This window comes from Salvelinus fontinalis, unplaced genomic scaffold (genome assembly GCF_029448725.1).
Source record: "Salvelinus fontinalis isolate EN_2023a unplaced genomic scaffold, ASM2944872v1 scaffold_0001, whole genome shotgun sequence".
Taxonomy (NCBI): domain Eukaryota; kingdom Metazoa; phylum Chordata; class Actinopteri; order Salmoniformes; family Salmonidae; genus Salvelinus; species Salvelinus fontinalis.
Genome location: NW_026600210.1, coordinates 1,721,308 through 1,741,058, shown reverse-complemented (window position 1 = coordinate 1,741,058; position 19,751 = coordinate 1,721,308). Strand labels below are relative to the sequence as shown.

General features: G+C 43.4%; 1 protein-coding gene across 1 annotated transcript in view; it reads right to left on the bottom strand.

Moving 5' to 3' along the window:
- Positions 1-19,368, bottom strand: part of si:dkeyp-73b11.8 (BPTI/Kunitz domain-containing protein) — a 30,891-nt gene extending 11,523 nt beyond the window's left edge. The window contains exons 1-4 of the mRNA XM_055910115.1: positions 19,189-19,368; positions 12,174-12,380; positions 9,181-9,357; positions 8,119-8,163 (exon numbers count right to left, since the gene is read on the bottom strand). Coding sequence (XP_055766090.1) covers positions 8,119-8,163; positions 9,181-9,357; positions 12,174-12,380; positions 19,189-19,258 — 499 coding nt within the window. The 5' untranslated portion in view covers positions 19,259-19,368. The remainder of the gene's footprint in view (positions 1-8,118; positions 8,164-9,180; positions 9,358-12,173; positions 12,381-19,188) is intronic.
- Between the last annotated feature and the right edge of the window lie 383 nt (positions 19,369-19,751).

Genomic DNA, 19,751 nt, shown 5'->3' with positions numbered 1-19,751 from the left:
GAACAGTGTACTGTACTGTACTGTATCACCAGAGAATGAACAGTCTGTACTGTACTGTACTGTATCACCAGAGAATGAACACTGTACTGTACTGTACTGTATCACCAGAGAATGAACACTGTACTGTACTGTATCACCAGAGAATGAACACTGTACTGTACTGTATCACCAGAGAATGAACAGTGTACTGTACTGTACTGTATCACCAGAGAATGAACACTGTACTGTACTGTATCACCAGAGAATGAACACTGTACTGTACTGTATCACCAGAGAATGAACAAGGTACTGTACTGTATCACCAGAGAATGAACACTGTACTGTACTGTATCACCAGAGAATGAACACTGTACTGTACTGTATCACCAGAGAATGAACACTGTACTGTACTGTACTGTATCACCAGAGAATGAACAGTGTACTGTACTGTATCACCAGAGAATGAACAGTGTACTGTACTGTACTGTATCACCAGAGAATGAACACTGTACTGTACTGTACTGTATCACCAGAGAATGAACAGTGTACTGTACTGTACTGTATCACCAGAGAATGAACAGTGTACTGTACTGTATCACCAGAGAATGAACAGTGTACTGTACTGTACTGTATCACCAGAGAATGAACACTGTACTGTACTGTACTGTATCACCAGAGAATGAACAGTGTACTGTACTGTACTGTATCACCAGAGAATGAACAGTGTACTGTACTGTACTGTATCACCAGAGAATGAACAGTGTACTGTACTGTACTGTATCACCAGAGAATGAACACTGTACTGTACTGTACTGTATCACCAGAGAATGAACACTGTACTGTACTGTACTGTATCACCAGAGAATGAACACTGTACTGTACTGTATCACCAGAGAATGAACACTGTACTGTACTGTATCACCAGAGAATGAACAGTGTACTGTACTGTACTGTATCACCAGAGAATGAACACTGTACTGTACTGTATCACCAGAGAATGAACACTGTACTGTACTGTATCACCAGAGAATGAACAGTGTACTGTACTGTACTGTATCACCAGAGAATGAACACTGTACTGTACTGTATCACCAGAGAATGAACACTGTACTGTACTGTATCACCAGAGAATGAACACTGTACTGTACTGTATCACCAGAGAATGAACACTGTACTGTACTGTACTGTATCACCAGAGAATGAACAGTGTACTGTACTGTACTGTATCACCAGAGAATGAACACTGTACTGTACTGTACTGTATCACCAGAGAATGAACAGTGTACTGTACTGTACTGTATCACCAGAGAATGAACACTGTACTGTACTGTACTGTATCACCAGAGAATGAACAGTGTACTGTACTGTATCACCAGAGAATGAACAGTGTACTGTACTGTATCACCAGAGAATGAACAGTGTACTGTACTGTATCACCAGAGAATGAACAGTGTACTGTACTGTACTGTATCACCAGAGAATGAACAGTGTACTGTACTGTACTGTATCACCAGAGAATGAACAGTGTACTGTACTGTATCACCAGAGAATGAACACTGTACTGTACTGTACTGTATCACCAGAGAATGAACAGTGTACTGTACTGTAGCACCAGAGAATGAACACTGTACTGTACTGTACTGTATCACCAGAGAATGAACACTGTACTGTACTGTATCACCAGAGAATGAACAGTGTACTGTACTGTATCACCAGAGAATGAACAGTGTACTGTACTGTATCAACAGAGAATGAACAGTGTACTGTACTGTATCACCAGAGAATGAACACTGTACTGTACTGTATCACCAGAGAATGAACAGTGTACTGTACTGTATCACCAGAGAATGAACAGTGTACTGTACTGTATCACCAGAGAATGAACAGTGTACTGTACTGTATCACCAGAGAATGAACAGTGTACTGTACTGTACTGTATCACCAGAGAATGAACAGTGTACTGTACTGTATCAACAGAGAATGAACAGTGCACTGTACTGTACTGTATCACCAGAGAATGAACAGTGTACTGTACTGTATCACCAGAGAATGAACACTGTACTGTACTGTATCACCAGAGAATGAACAGTGTACTGTACTGTATCACCAGAGAATGAACACTGTACTGTACTGTACTGTACTGTATCACCAGAGAATGAACACTGTACTGTACTGTACTGTATCACCAGAGAATGAACAATGTACTGTACTGTATCACCAGAGAATGAACAGTGTACTGTACTGTACTGTATCACCAGAGAATGAACACTGTACTGTACTGTACTGTATCACCAGAGAATGAACAGTGTACTGTACTGTATCACCAGAGAATGAACAGTGTACTGTACTGTATCACCAGAGAATGAACAGTGTACTGTACTGTATCACCAGAGAATGAACACTGTACTGTACTGTACTGTATCAACAGAGAATGAACAGTGTACTGTACTGTACTGTATCACCAGAGACTGAACACTGTACTGTACTGTACTGTATCACCAGAGAATGAACACTGTAATGTACTGTACTGTATCACCAGAGAATGAACACTGTACTGTACTGTACTGTATCACCAGAGAATGAACACTGTACTGTACTGTACTGTATCACCAGAGAATGAACACTGTACTGTACTGTACTGTATCACCAGAGAATGAACACTGTACTGTACTGTACTGTATCACCAGAGAATGAACAGTGTACTGTACTGTACTGTATCACCAGAGAATGAACACTGTACTGTACTGTACTGTATCACCAGAGAATGAACACTGTACTGTACTGTACTGTATCAACAGAGAATGAACAGTGTACTGTACTGTACTGTATCACCAGAGAATGAACAGTGTACTGTACTGTATCACCAGAGAATGAACACTGTACTGTACTGTACTGTATCAACAGAGAATGAACAGTGTACTGTACTGTATCACCAGAGAATGAACACTGTACTGTACTGTACTGTATCACCAGAGAATGAACAGTGTACTGTACTGTATCACCAGAGAATGAACAGTGTACTGTACTGTACTGTATCACCAGAGAATGAACAGTGTACTGTACTGTACTGTATCACCAGAGAATGAACAGTGTACTGTACTGTACTGTATCACCAGAGAATGAACAGTGTACTGTACTGTACTGTATCACCAGAGAATGAACACTGTACTGTACTGTATCACCAGAGAATGAACACTGTACTGTACTGTATCAACAGAGAATGAACAGTGTACTGTACTGTATCACCAGAGAATGAACAGTGTACTGTACTGTATCACCAGAGAATGAACACTGTACTGTACTGTATCACCAGAGAATGAACAGTGTACTGTACTGTACTGTATCACCAGAGAATGAACACTGTACTGTACTGTATCACCAGAGAATGAACAGTGTACTGTACTGTACTGTATCACCAGAGAATGAACAGTGTACTGTACTGTACTGTATCACCAGAGAATGAACAGTGTACTGTACTGTATCACCAGAGAATGAACACTGTACTGTACTGTATCACCAGAGAATGAACAGTGTACTGTACTGTACTGTATCACCAGAGAATGAACAGTGTACTGTACTGTATCACCAGAGAATGAACAGTGTACTGTACTGTATCACCAGAGAATGAACAGTGTACTGTACTGTACTGTATCACCAGAGAATGAACACTGTACTGTACTGTACTGTATCACCAGAGAATGAACAGTGTACTGTACTGTATCACCAGAGAATGAACAGTGTACTGTACTGTACTGTATCACCAGAGAATGAACACTGTACTGTACTGTACTGTATCACCAGAGAATGAACACTGTACTGTACTGTACTGTATCACCAGAGAATGAACAGTGTACTGTACTGTACTGTATCACCAGAGAATGAACAGTGTACTGTACTGTACTGTATCACCAGAGAATGAACACTGTACTGTACTGTATCACCAGAGAATGAACACTGTACTGTACTGTATCACCAGAGAATGAACAGTGTACTGTACTGTACTGTATCACCAGAGAATGAACAGTGTACTGTACTGTATCACCAGAGAATGAACAGTGTACTGTACTGTATCACCAGAGAATGAACAGTGTACTGTACTGTACTGTATCACCAGAGAATGAACAGTGTACTGTACTGTACTGTATCACCAGAGAATGAACACTGTACTGTACTGTACTGTAACACCAGAGAATGAACACTGTAATGTACTGTACTGTATCACCAGAGAATGAACACTGTACTGTACTGTATCACCAGAGAATGAACAGTGTACTGTACTGTACTGTACTGTATCACCAGAGAATGAACAGTGTACTGTACTGTATCACCAGAGAATGAACACTGTACTGTACTGTATCACCAGAGAATGAACAGTGTACTGTACTGTACTGTACTGTATCACCAGAGAATGAACAGTGTACTGTACTGTACTGTATCACCAGAGAATGAACAGTGTACTGTACTGTATCACCAGAGAATGAACAGTGTACTGTACTGTATCACCAGAGAATGAACAGTGTACTGTACTGTATCACCAGAGAATGAACACTGTACTGTACTGTACTGTATCACCAGAGAATGAACAGTGTACTGTACTGTACTGTATCACCAGAGAATGAACAGTGTACTGTACTGTATCACCAGAGAATGAACAGTGTACTGTACTGTACTGTATCACCAGAGAATGAACACTGTACTGTACTGTACTGTATCACCAGAGAATGAACAGTGTACTGTACTGTACTGTATCACCAGAGAATGAACAGTGTACTGTACTGTACTGTATCACCAGAGAATGAACACTGTACTGTACTGTACTGTACTGTATCACCAGAGAATGAACACTGTACTGTACTGTACTGTATCACCAGAGAATGAACACTGTACTGTACTGTATCACCAGAGAATGAACACTGTACTGTACTGTATCACCAGAGAATGAACAGTGTACTGTACTGTACTGTATCACCAGAGAATGAACACTGTACTGTACTGTATCACCAGAGAATGAACACTGTACTGTACTGTATCACCAGAGAATGAACACTGTACTGTACTGTATCACCAGAGAATGAACACTGTACTGTACTGTACTGTATCACCAGAGAATGAACAGTGTACTGTACTGTATCACCAGAGAATGAACACTGTACTGTACTGTATCACCAGAGAATGAACACTGTACTGTACTGTACTGTATCACCAGAGAATGAACAGTGTACTGTACTGTATCACCAGAGAATGAACAGTGTACTGTACTGTATCACCAGAGAATGAACAGTGTACTGTACTGTATCACCAGAGAATGAACACTGTACTGTACTGTACTGTATCACCAGAGAATGAACAGTGTACTGTACTGTACTGTATCACCAGAGAATGAACAGTGTACTGTACTGTATCACCAGAGAATGAACAGTGTACTGTACTGTACTGTATCACCAGAGAATGAACACTGTACTGTACTGTACTGTATCACCAGAGAATGAACAGTGTACTGTACTGTACTGTATCACCAGAGAATGAACAGTGTACTGTACTGTACTGTATCACCAGAGAATGAACAGTGTACTGTACTGTACTGTATCACCAGAGAATGAACACTGTACTGTACTGTACTGTATCACCAGAGAATGAACACTGTACTGTACTGTACTGTATCACCAGAGAATGAACACTGTACTGTACTGTACTGTATCACCAGAGAATGAACACTGTACTGTACTGTATCACCAGAGAATGAACACTGTACTGTACTGTATCACCAGAGAATGAACAGTGTACTGTACTGTACTGTATCACCAGAGAATGAACACTGTACTGTACTGTATCACCAGAGAATGAACAGTGTACTGTACTGTATCACCAGAGAATGAACACTGTACTGTACTGTATCACCAGAGAATGAACAGTGTACTGTACTGTATCACCAGAGAATGAACACTGTACTGTACTGTATCACCAGAGAATGAACACTGTACTGTACTGTATCACCAGAGAATGAACAGTGTACTGTACTGTACTGTATCACCAGAGAATGAACACTGTACTGTACTGTACTGTATCACCAGAGAATGAACACTGTACTGTACTGTATCACCAGAGAATGAACAGTGTACTGTACTGTACTGTATCACCAGAGAATGAACACTGTACTGTACTGTATCACCAGAGAATGAACAGTGTACTGTACTGTACTGTATCACCAGAGAATGAACACTGTACTGTACTGTATCACCAGAGAATGAACACTGTACTGTACTGTATCACCAGAGAATGAACACTGTACTGTACTGTATCACCAGAGAATGAACACTGTACTGTACTGTATCACCAGAGAATGAACAGTGTACTGTACTGTACTGTACTTTATCACAAGAGCTCAGTGTCTTTCACGTAGCACCGTCATAGGATGCCACCTTTCCAACAAGTCAGTTTGTCAAAAGTCTGTCCTGCTAGAGCTTCCCCGGTCAACTGTCAGTGCTGTTATTGTTAAGCGGAAACGTCTAGATGCAACAATGCCACACAATCTCACAGAACGGGACCGTGAAGGGGTAGGCCACACAATCTCACAGAACGGGACCGTGAAGTGGTAGGCCACACAAGCTCACAGAACGGGACCGTGAAGTGGTAGGCCACACAAGCTCACAGAACGGGACCGTGAAGTGGTAGGCCACACAAGCTCACAGAACGGGACCGTGAAGTGGTAGGCCACACAAGCTCACAGAACGGGACCGTGAAGTGGTAGGCCACACAATCTCACAGAACGGGACCGTGAAGTGGTAGGCCACACAAGCTCACAGAACGGGACCGTGAAGTGGTAGACCACACAATCTCACAGAACGGGACCGTGAAGTGGTAGACCACACAAGCTCACAGAACGGGACCGTGAAGTGGTAGGCCACACAAGCTCACAGAACGGGACCGTGAAGTGGTAGGCCACACAAGCTCACAGAACGGGACCGTGAAGTGGTAGGCCACACAAGCTCACAGAACGGGACCGTGAAGTGGTAGGCCACACAAGCTCACAGAACGGGACCGTGAAGTGGTAGGCCACACAAGCTCACAGAACGGGACCGTGAAGTGGTAGGCCACACAAGCTCACAGAACGGGACCGTGAAGTGGTAGGCCACACAATCTCACAGAACGGGACCGTGAAGTGGTAGGCCACACAATCTCACAGAACGGGACCGTGAAGGGGTAGGCCACACAATCTCACAGAACGGGACCGTGAAGTGGTAGGCCACACAAGCTCACAGAACGGGACCGTGAAGTGGTAGGCCACACAAGCTCACAGAACGGCACCGTGAAGTGGTGGGCCACACAAGCTCACAGAACGGGACCGTGAAGGGGTAGGCCACACAAGCTCACAGAACGGGACCGTGAAGTGGTAGGCCACACAAGCTCACAGAACGGCACCGTGAAGTGGTGGGCCACACAAGCTCACAGAACGGGACCGTGAAGTGGTGGGCCACACTAGCTCACAGAACGGGACCGTGAAGTGGTAGGCCACACAAGCTCACAGAACGGGACCGTGAAGTGGTAGGCCACACAAGCTCACAGAACGGGACCGTGAAGTGGTAGGCCACACAAGCTCACAGAACGGGATCTCCGAGTGCTGTGGGTGGAGGAGGACAATAGTGTGCGGCTGTTTTTCATGGTTCGGGCCCCTTAGTTCCAGTGAAGGGAAATCTTAACACTACAGCATACAATGACAATCAAGACGGTTCTGTGCTTCAAACTTAGTGGCATCAGTTTGGGGAAGGCCCTTTCCTTTTTCAGCATCACAATGCCCCCGAGCACAAAGCAAGGTCCATACAGAAATGGTTTGTTGAGATTGGTGTGGAAGAACTTGACTGGCCTTCACAGAGCCCTGACCTTAACCCCATCAAACACCTTTGGGATGAATTAGAACGCTGACTGCGAGGCCAGGCCTAATCGCCCAACATCATTGCCTCACTAATGCTCTGGTGGCTGAATGGAAGCAAATCCCCGCAGTAATGTTCCAACATCTCGTGGAAAGCCTTCCCAGAAGAGTGGAGGCTGTTATGGCATTTTAATGCCCATGATTTTGGAATGAGATGTTCAACGAGCAGGTGTCCACATACTTTTGGTCATGTAGTGTATCTCTCTACTCACCAATAGGAGTATCGGGCTCATCCTCCTCAAGCGCACTACCTTCATCTGATGACAAAACATCAGATTATTATGTCAGATTATTACATCAGATTATTATATCAGATTATTATGTCAGATTATTATATCAGATTATTATGTCAGATTATTATGTCAGATTATTATGTCAGATTATTATATCAGATTATTATATCAGATTATTATATCAGATTATTATATCAGATTATTATATCAGATTATTATGTCAGATTATTATATCAGATTATTATGTCAGATTATTATATCAGATTATTATATCAGATTATTATATCAGATTATTATATCAGATTATTATGTCAGATTATTATATCAGATTATTATGTCAGATTATTATATCAGATTATTATATCAGATTATTATATCAGATTATTATATCAGATTATTATATCAGATTATTATGTCAGATTATTATATCAGATTATTATGTCAGATTATTATATCAGATTATTACATCAGATTATTATGTCAGATTATTATATCAGATTATTACATCAGATTATTACATCAGATTATTACATCAGATTATTATGTCAGATTATTATGTCAGATTATTATGTCAGATTATTATATCAGATTATTACGTCAGATTATTACATCAGATTATTACATCAGATTATTACATCAGATTATTACATCAGATTATTACGTCAGATTATTATGTCAGATTATTATATCAGATTATTACATCAGATTATTACATCAGATTATTACATCAGATTATTATGTCAGATTATTATATCAGATTATTACATCAGATTATCACAAATATAGTATCAGTTAATTATTCAACATTACATTCATGTGTTGTTAGTTTTCATTGTCATGTGGCATTGAAAACTACAAGAATATGTAGAACCTCTAAATTAGGATATTTCATGATTCACGATTCATTAGTTTATGCTATGTTATTTTATGTGTTATGTTATGCCATTTTATGTCATGTTACGTCCAATTGTGCAATCTTATGTCATGCTATGCCATATTATATCATATTATGCCATCTTATGTCATGTCATGTCATGTCACCATGAATCCCAGCACAGGTGGCGTTGCAGGCCTGATGGTCGATGAACCTGTTTCCGTTCCCCACACAGCCAGTCCAGTGGAACTTCTTGCACTTCTGATGGATGGGGTCGTAGTAATAACGCAGGTAGGCGCCGAAGCATTCACCCAGAGCCTTCTTGAAGTGGCAGGCTTGTGACTCTGTACAGAGGGAATGACAAGGGTTGGGGTTAGGGTTGGCTAGGGAGAGAGACTGAGCATTAAATCACACACACACAAAAAAAGACTTCAGTGTTTGTGATTCCTGTGTAGGTTCAACCCATGACATTTTTCTGGGTGTTGTTACTACGTTTCGCCACATGGTGGCGCATTGCAATGGAGGTAAACGTACTGCTGCACATGAGTACACAGTTGCGTTAGTGCTTATCTCCTGTAAACCAGGGATCGTCAACTAAATTCATCCGTAGGCCAATTTACCTTGAGCAGATGGTCGGAGGCCGGAACTCAGTTATAAATCATTTGTACACTGCAAATGGACCTCAAGAATCCCCAAACAGACATAGTATTGGACAATAACCGAATCATTTCAAACCTTGATTACATTGGGATACGATCACATACGCCTCTCTTTCTATGTGTGGGAATACTTGGGAATTTCTTGGTGATTGGATAGTCTTTAAATACATTTGCTCAGAAAACTTAGGGGGCCAAATAAAATCACCCGCAGGACGAGTTTAGACGGTGGGAAGCATATTGGGGAGTCCTGGTGTAAACCCTGAAATCAGTAGTAGGTTTTGAATGAGTTACTCTTCTCATTTCAGACATTATGGATGATCTCTGCCTCACATTTAGATGGTAAACCTCAAGAAACCCAACACTAGACGACAGTAAAAATCTCTCTCTCTTTCTTCCTCTCTCTCTCTCTCTCTTCCTCTTTATCTCTCTCTCTCTCTCTCTCTCTCTTCCTCTTTATCTCTCTCTCTCTCTCTCTCTCTCTCTCTCTTCCTCTTTATCTCTCTCTCTCTCTCACTCTTCCTCTCTCTTACACAAACACCCACCCACTACCCAATATAGTCATAGCAGGGGCCATAAAACCTCTTCCTCTGTACAAATGTTACTCCAAAGTCCTTGTTTATGACCACGCCACAATACAGTCTTTGTTTATGACCACACCACAATACAGTCCTTGTTTATGACCACACCACAATAAAGGGTGTTTTCTGTGCTGTAATAACTTGAATTCTATGTCCACTCTATCTCTATCAAGTTATTACAGCAGGGTCTGGACTGGTTCTAGTATACTATCTATATTAGAGGACAGGGTCTGGACTGGTTCTGGTATACTATCTATATTAGAGGACAGGGTCTGGACTGGTTCTGGTATACTATCTATATTAGAGGACAGGGTCTGGACTGGTTCTGGTATACTATCTATATTAGAGGACAGGGTCTGGACTGGTTCTAGTATACTATCTATATTAGAGGACAGGGTCTGGACTGGTTCTGGTATACTATCTATATTAGAGGACAGGGTCTGGACTGGTTCTGGTATACTATCTATATTAGAGGACAGGGTCTGGACTGGTTCTGGTATACTATCTATATTAGAGGACAGGGTCTGGACTGGTTCTGGTATACTACCTATATTAGAGGACAGGGTCTGGACTGGTTCTACTATACTATCTATATTAGAGAACAGGGTCTGGACTGGTTCTGGTATACTATCTATATTAGAGGACAGGGTCTGGACTGGTTCTAGTATACTATCTATATTAGAGGACAGGGTCTGGACTGGTTCTGGTATACTATCTATATTAGAGGACAGGGTCTGGACTGGTTCTGGTATACTACCTATATTAGAGGACAGGGTCTGGACTGGTTCTGGTATACTATCTATATTAGAGGACAGGGTCTGGACTGGTTCTGGTATACTACCTATATTAGAGGACAGGGTCTGGACTGGTTCTGGTATACTATCTATATTAGAGGACAGGGTCTGGACTGGTTCTAGTATACTATCTATATTAGAGGACAGGGTCTGGACTGGTTCTGGTATACTATCTATATTAGAGGACAGGGTCTGGACTGGTTCTGGTATACTACCTATATTAGAGGACAGGGTCTGGACTGGTTCTGGTATACTATCTATATTAGAGGACAGGGTCTGGACTGGTTCTGGTATACTACCTATATTAGAGGACAGGGTCTGGACTGGTTCTGGTATACTACCTATATTAGAGGACAGGGTCTGGACTGGTTCTGGTATACTACCTATATTAGAGGACAGGGTCTGGACTGGTTCTGGTATACTATCTATATTAGAGGACAGGGTCTGGACTGGTTCTGGTATACTACCTATATTAGAGGACAGGGTCTGGACTGGTTCTAGTATACTATCTATATTAGAGGACAGGGTCTGGACTGGTTCTGGTATACTACCTATATTAGAGGACATGGTCTGGACTGGTTCTAGTATACTATCTATATTAGAGGACAGGGTCTGGACTGGTTCTGGTATACTATCTATATTAGAGGACATGGTCTGGACTGGTTCTAGTATACTATCTATATTAGAGGACAGGGTCTGGACTGGTTCTGGTATACTACCTATATTAGAGGACAGGGTCTGGACTGGTTCTAGTATACTATCTATATTAGAGGACAGGGTCTGGACTGGTTCTGGTATACTACCTATATTAGAGGACAGGGTCTGGACTGGTTCTACTATACTATCTATATTAGAGGGCAGGGTCTGGACTGGTTCTAGTATACTATCTATATTAGAGGACAGGGTCTGGACTGGTTCTAGTATACTATCTATATTAGAGGACAGGGTCTGGACTGGTTCTTGTATACTATCTATATTAGAGGACAGGGTCTGGACTGGTTCTGGTATACTATCTATATTAGAGGACAGGGTCTGGACTGGTTCTAGTATACTATCTATATTAGAGGACAGGGTCTGGACTGGTTCTAGTATACTATCTATATTAATGATTAATTGTGTCCTATCTCACCATCCACGGGATAGATCTCCTCTGCCTTGGCAGAACAGTTCCTCATACAGATCCTCTCCAGGGTGAAGCGGTTAGCGTTGCCCCCCTCCCCCAGGTACTTGAAGGGGTAGCACAGGTCTTTAGCTGCGTCATAATACAGCATGATCTGGAAGTCCTCTCCTCCTGAGGCTGGAGCTGTACCCACATCCTGTGGTAGGAGACAGTACTCTGTGGAGAGGAGAGGAGAGGAGAGGAGAGGAGAGGAGAGGAGAGGAGAGGAGAGGAGAGGAGAGGGAGGTTAGAAGACGAGAATGCTTTTGGACCAGTGGCGTCATTAGGCCCGGGACCAGTGGAGTCGTTAGGCCTGGGACCAGTGGCGTCAGTAGGCCCGGGACCAGTGGCATCATTAGGCCAGAGACCAGTGGCATCATTAGGCCAGAGACCAGTGGCGTCATTAGGCCAGAGACCAGTGGTGTCATTAGGCCAGAGACCTGTGGCGTCGTTAGGCCAGAGACCAGTGGCATCATTAGGCCAGAGACCAGTGGCGTCATTAGGCCTAGGCTTCAGCCCCCAGAACACCCTGGAATGACGCGGTGCCTACTGGGATTGGCTGTTCCCGCCCCCTCACCTCGCCTACAGCACCAGTTAGATGCCAATGGTTGCATTACAAATGCTTAAAACACACACCCTCTCCCCTCAGCCCTCAAATGAAGTGGACCCTTCTGATGACGTATCATGACGTCTGACGAGTTGACACTTGCAGGGCGAGGGAGGAATTAATTAATTTTAAATGAACCTCTCTTGGTCGAAAATGTGTCACTCATTCATCCCACGGTTGTGTTGTCAGTCATCCTGGAACTGTTGTGTATGTGTGCCTTATATGCTCTACAGTCAATTATGATGCATTTCATATCTAGGCTAGAAGACAACGCATCCACAGACATCGAATGTTAGCCGTCCTACTATATCAGGTAAATCCAAAATGACAAATGTCTAAGTGTGATGTCAGGGAAAGTTATTCGCGCAAGTTAACGTTTTCAAAAGCGAACCAAACAAAAACAGAATAACTTTTATGATACGTGTTTGAGCCGTCATGTGCGCTAGTAGTTGGTTTTAAGTTTTGGCTGACTTTTCTTAGCGGATGTACAATCATTGCGAATTGAATTATGGGATGTTTCAGGCCCGGAGTAAACATAATTGTACACTCGCAAACTCGATCAAAAACGGGGGCTGAGGGGCTTACGTTGCCAACTTCCCTTGCTTGGCTAATCATTTGGACCGATGACAAAGATGGTTGCGGGGATTCCCCCAAGGGCGTAAGGCGAGGGTAAGTGGATGAGGGTGTGTCTTTCATGAGTTTGAAACGCAGCCAATGTCATCACTCAGCAAAACCATCTATCCAATTCTACCCCAACCTTTTTGAGAAGTAGAGTATAGTTCAGTTGATATGTTTTAATAATTTCAGATGGAATTTGCAATCCAAGATATGTCATTTTCTGAGGTCTCCAAGAAAACGGCTGGTCTAAGATTGGGGGTCTGCATAGCTGACCTGTTAAAAGGCATAATTATACTCTTCGATGGGTGTATTTTATATCCTGAAAAGGTCCCATATTCTTTCAGGATGAGGTAATGCAAAATGTCATCATGGAGACCAGATGTTCACGCCCACCTATAAAAACACCATGGATGGATGGATGAGATCTTAAAGCTTCTGCCAGTGGCTCTATAGCCAAAGAAAAAAGGAACGGACTAGCGGGACAACCCTGTCTTGTGCCACGTGATAGGGAAAACTGTGAGGAAACATTTCCATTAGTCAGGATCTGAGCTACCAGACATTTGTACAGTAATCTAATCAGATCTACATACTTAGGTCCAATATTCATCCTCATCCTCTGTAAGACTTCAAACATTCTATGCGGTCAAAAGCTTTTTCCACATCTAATGAAGCCTCTACTACAAGTTCTTGGTCATTCTCTACATAATGCATAATATTAAATAATCTAGTGATATTATCAGGAGATGAGCGGTTTCTTACAAAAGCCTGTTTGGTCCAAATCAGCCAAGTCCGGAAGAACCTTATCTAGTCTAAAAGATAGGAGTTTTGCAATAATCTTATATGAAGTGTTCACAAAGCAGAGGATCTTTCCCAGGTTTTAACAAAACTGTGATCAATGCCTGTTCAAGTGGGTCTGGGAGCTTTTCTGTCTCAATGGCATAATTAAACATATTGCAAAGAGGCTCAATTAGTTTGGGTGAAAAGGATCGTTAGAATTCAATAGGGAATCCGTCTAACCCTGGTGATTTTCCCCCAGCAGTGTTGAAAACGGAATCCCTAATTTCCTCGGATGTAATCTCTTTCACCAAGTGCTCTCTATCCTCATCACATTTGTAAATTGAGTTTTTTCAAAAACTCATGCATTGTGGCAGGGGCATCCCCTTCAGACTTGTACAATGTTTCATTAAACTCCCTAAAGACTAGATACATTTCCTCAGGACTGTGAACAACTGTGTCGTTGGGCAGCTAGTAGAGCCAATAACTCTACTAGCTTCCTCTCTCCTTATCTGCCAAGCTAGCAACTTTCCTGCTTGATCTCCATGTTCGTAGTACTTTTGTTATGTTCTCCTAGGAGCGTTTTCCTCTTTATGGCTCGTCAGGGTGTTTTATTCCCTTTGAGTCAAATCTTTTGTAGAGTTAAGTCGACCAAATGTTACACTATGTTCATTTTCCAGATCTATAATTTATTTCTCCAACGAATCTATTTGAGACAATTTTACCAGCACCTGAACTAAAGGATATTATTTTCCCCCTCAGATATGCAAGGAGAGCTTCCCATAACGTTAGGGGCGAGGCAGAGTTGTTATTGGTGCTAAAGAAATATGTCGATATGAGTGTTGAGAAATGTTACAAATGTGGGATTATTTAGTGAATATGTGCCAAACCTCCACCTTCTTGAGGGTGGCTGTGTGTAACTGGCTGGTACTGAGGCCAGCAGGGCAGAATGACGCCAAAGTTTTCTGACTGAAGCACACACTGTATCTTCTGACAGTGACACAGTGCCCCCCTGTGGACTGAAGTGGAACTTTACTACATCATTATATATAACCGCGTTTAAAAAAAGAAAAATAGTCGATGTCCACGCCCGCGAAAACCTATAACAATCCATCAGTTCAAGCTAGCGATATCACAGTCCAGCTCAGCCCTCCTCATCCACAGTCCAGCTCAGCCCTCCTCATCCACAGTCCAGCTCAGCCCTCCTCATCCACAGTCCAGCTCAGCCCTCCTCATCCACAGTCCAGCTCAGCCCTCCTCATCCACAGTCCAGCTCAGCCCTCCTCATCCACAGTCCAGCTCAGCCCTCCTCATCCACAGTCCAGCTCAGCCCTCCTCATCCACAGTCCAGCTCAGCCCTCCTCATCCACAGTCCAGCTCAGCCCTCCTCATCCACAGTCCAGCTCAGCCCTCCTCATCCACAGTCCAGCTCAGCCCTCCTCATCCACAGTCCAGCTCAGCCCTCCTCATCCACAGTCCAGCTCAGCCCTCCTCATCCACAGTCCAGCTCAGCCCTCCTCATCCACAGTCCAGCTCAGCCCTCCTCATCCACAGTCCAGCTCAGCCCTCCTCATCCACAGTCCAGCTCAGCCCTCCTCATCCACAGTCCAGCTCAGCCCTCCTCATCCACAGTCCAGCTCAGCCCTCCTCATCCACAGTCCAGCTCAGCCCTCCTCATCCACAGTCCAGCTCAGCCCTCCTCATCCACAGTCCAGCTCAGCCCTCCTCGTCCACAGTCCAGCTCAGCCCTCCTCGTCCACAGTCCAACTCAGCCCTCCTCGTCCACAGTCCAGCTCAGCCCTCCTCGTCCACAGTCCAGCTCAGCTCTGGGAGCCCACTTGCATTAGTCATCTCTGGGAGCCTACTTGCATTAGTCATCTCTGGGTCTCTACTTGCATTAGTCATCTCTGGGAGCCTACTTGCATTAGTCATCTCTGGGAGCCTACTTGCATTAGTCATTTCTGGGAGCCTACTTGCATTAGTCATCTCTGGGAGCCTACTTGCATTAGTCATCTCTGGGTCTCTACTTGCATTAGTCATCTCTGGGAGCCTACTTGCATTAGTCATCTCTGGGAGCCTACTTGCATTAGTCATTTCTGGGAGCCTACTTGCATTAGTCATCTCTGGGAGCCTACTTGCATTAGTCATCTCTGGGTGCCTACTTGCATTAGTCATCTCTGGGAGCCTACTTGCATTAGTCATCTCTGGGAGCCTACTTGCATTAGTCATCTCTGGGAGCCTACTTGCATTAGTCATCTCTGGGTCTCTACTTGCATTAGTCATCTCTGGGAGCCTACTTGCATTAGTCATCTCTGGGTGCCTACTTGCATTAGTCATCTCTGGGAGCCTACTTGCATTAGTCATCTCTGGGTGCCTACTTGAAAATGTCACAGAGAAGCGTTTTCCAAACGGTCAATAGAAATGTAAATAGAACAATGTGACATCACTAAATACTTCATAATATCAACCCAAATGTTCAAAATGGCGGAGTTGTCCTTTAAGGCCTGTAGCAATTAGCTGGCGTCCCAGGCTGGGCTAGATGGAGGTTTTTGAGGCCATTCTTGGAATAAACTCCTATTGCTCAATATATCGCTATTATTACAATGATTGTTCTTTTAGTATCTGATTGACAGTGAATTCCTGTACTGATGTAATTGTTGCATGCCTTCCATACAAAATGTGCAGTGTTTGGATCTGCCAGGCACCACAATAGAAGCCTTATAGGGTCATAAACATCTCAAATACAGGAAATAGCATTCTCTGTAAACACTCGACTCCTTAACTGCAGGACAACGACTTCCAAAACAAACCACCTCCTTTCATCACAGCCACCACCTTTCATCGCAGACTCTCAGATGTACACCGTGGCACTAGGTTACAGACACCATAACCCTAGGCTTAGGACAAGAGCAGCACTGCTCCCCATTCTACTGCTAGGACTGGAAAAGCTTCTCATTCTCCTAAAAACAGACCAGGACTAATGTTGTATAGCTTGACTTATACACAACAAAACGTTGTGGCTATACTGTATGTCTAAGACAAGCTAGTCTGTTTGTATTATTCAGGGATGCAAACTGGTGAGGGCCCAACCGGTGAGGGCCCATCTGATGAGGGCCTAACTGGTGAGGGCTCAAACGGTGAGGGCCCATCTGATGAGGGCCTAACTGGTGAGGGCCCATCTGGTGAGGGCCCAACTGGTGAGGGCCCAACTGGTGAGAGCCCATCTGGTGAGGGCCCAACTGGTGAGGGCCCAACTGGTGAGGGCCCATCTGATGAGGGCCCAACTGGTGAGGGCCCAACTGGTGAGGGCCCAACTGGTGAGGGCCCAACTGGTGAGGGCCCAACTGGTGAGGGCCCAACTGGTGAGGGCCCAACCGGTGAGGGCCCAACTGGTGAGGGCCCAACTGGTGAGGGCCCAACTGGTGAGGGCCCAACTGGTGAGGGCCCAACCGGTGAGGGCCCAACCGGTGAGGGCCCAACCGGTGAGGGCCCAACTGGTGAGGGCCCAACTGGTGAGGGCCCAACCGGTGAGGGCCCAACCGGTGAGGGTCCAACTGGTGAGAGCCCAAAAAGTCTGTCTTATTAGGTCTTGATCTAAAGTGAAACCTTCAACTGTCAATGAAACCTTCAACTGTCAATGAAACATTCAACTGTCAATGAAACATTCAACTGTCAGTGAAACCAACTGTCAATGAAACATTCAACTGTCAGTGAAACCAACTGTCAATGAAACATTCAACTGTCAGTGAAACCAACTGTCAGTGAAACCAACTGTCAGTGAAACTAACTGTCAGTGAAACCAACTGTCAATGAAACCAACTGTCAGTGAAACCAACTGTCAGTGAAACCAACTGTCAGTGAAACCAACTGTCAGTGAAACCAACTGTCAGTGAAACCAACTGTCAGTGAAACCAACTGTCAGTGAAACCAACTGTCAATGAAACCAACTGTCAATGAAACCAACTGTCAATGAAAGCGCCATGTTGTCAGAGTGATACTCCCAGGGATCATAAACCATTTGAATGAGAACCTTTGTACTCCCAGTTCCACTCAGTGTTACCCAAACTGCAGAATATTAGAATTTGTAACATACTGAAAATAGTACATGAGAAACTTAATTCATTGATTAAATTCATAAATATTGTGGAAAATGTTTAATGTTTTTTTTTTATATTGAATCAAATGTACGGTTGACTTTTCCCTCCCGCCCAAACTCAACTGGACGCGAAGGGAAGCAAAGCCAGACCTCCCTTATTTCTAATGGAAGACGAGTGAAACTACAAACTAATGTTTGATGCTACAACGAAGCGGTAAGAGAACAGTTGTAAGACCCCCTTTTAGCAGAGAACTGATTTATTAAAGTATTAAAATCAAACTCTATTTCAGATGTACAAACAGAACAGAACCGACCTGGTACTGACTAAACAGTGACTGAGGTATATGCACACAGACAATACTAAATGATTAAACTTACCTGGTACTGACTAAACAGTGACTGAGGTATATGCACACAGACAATACTAAATGATTAAACTTACCTGGTACTGACTAAACAGTGACTGAGGTATATGCACACAGACAATACTAAATGATTAAACTTACCTGGTACTGACTAAACAGTGACTGAGGTATATGCACACAGACAATACTAAATGATTAAACTTACCTGGTACTGACTAAACAGTGACTGAGGTATATGCACACAGACAATACTAAATGATTAAACTTACCTGGTACTGACTAAACAGTGACTGAGGTATATGCACACAGACAATACTAAATGATTAAACTTACCTGGTACTGACTAAACAGTGACTGAGGTATATGCACACAGACAATACTAAATGATTAAACTTACCTGGTACTGACTAAACAGTGACTGAGGTATATGCACACAGACAATACTAAATGATTAAACTTACCTGGTACTGACTAAACAGTGACTGAGGTATATGCACACAGACAATACTAAATGATTAAACTTACCTGGTGCTTCACTGTGAACCATGTAGAACGTAGCAAAAACTAAAGCCCCAAATAGGATCAGGTGTTTCATGGTGCTGTCTGTGTCCTCTCCAGTCTCCGGCAGAGTGAATGACGGTTGTAGTCTCCGGCAGAGTGAATGACGGCTGTAGATGTTTACACATCATCTCCACTGACCTTCGTACTCATCACTGATACCAGGGCTGCTCCCTAACAGGAGGCCAGGTGCAGTAAGGATACGTAGCCTGGTCTCAGATCAGGTGTTTCATGGTGCTGTCTGTGTTCTCTCCAGTCTCCGGCAGAGTGAATGACGGTTGTAAACTGCGATGGGAGTGGATGTTTACACATCATCTCCACTGACCTTCGTACTCATCACTGATACCAGGGCTGCGCCCCAACAGGAGGCCAGGTGCAGTAAGGATACGTAGCCTGGTCTCAGATCTGTTGGTGGTACGTTTTACATTTTTGTCGTTATCAGACGGTCTTATCCAGAGAGACTTACAGTCAGTACATTCATCTTCAGATAGCTAGGTGGGACAACCACATATCACAGTCATAGTCAGTAC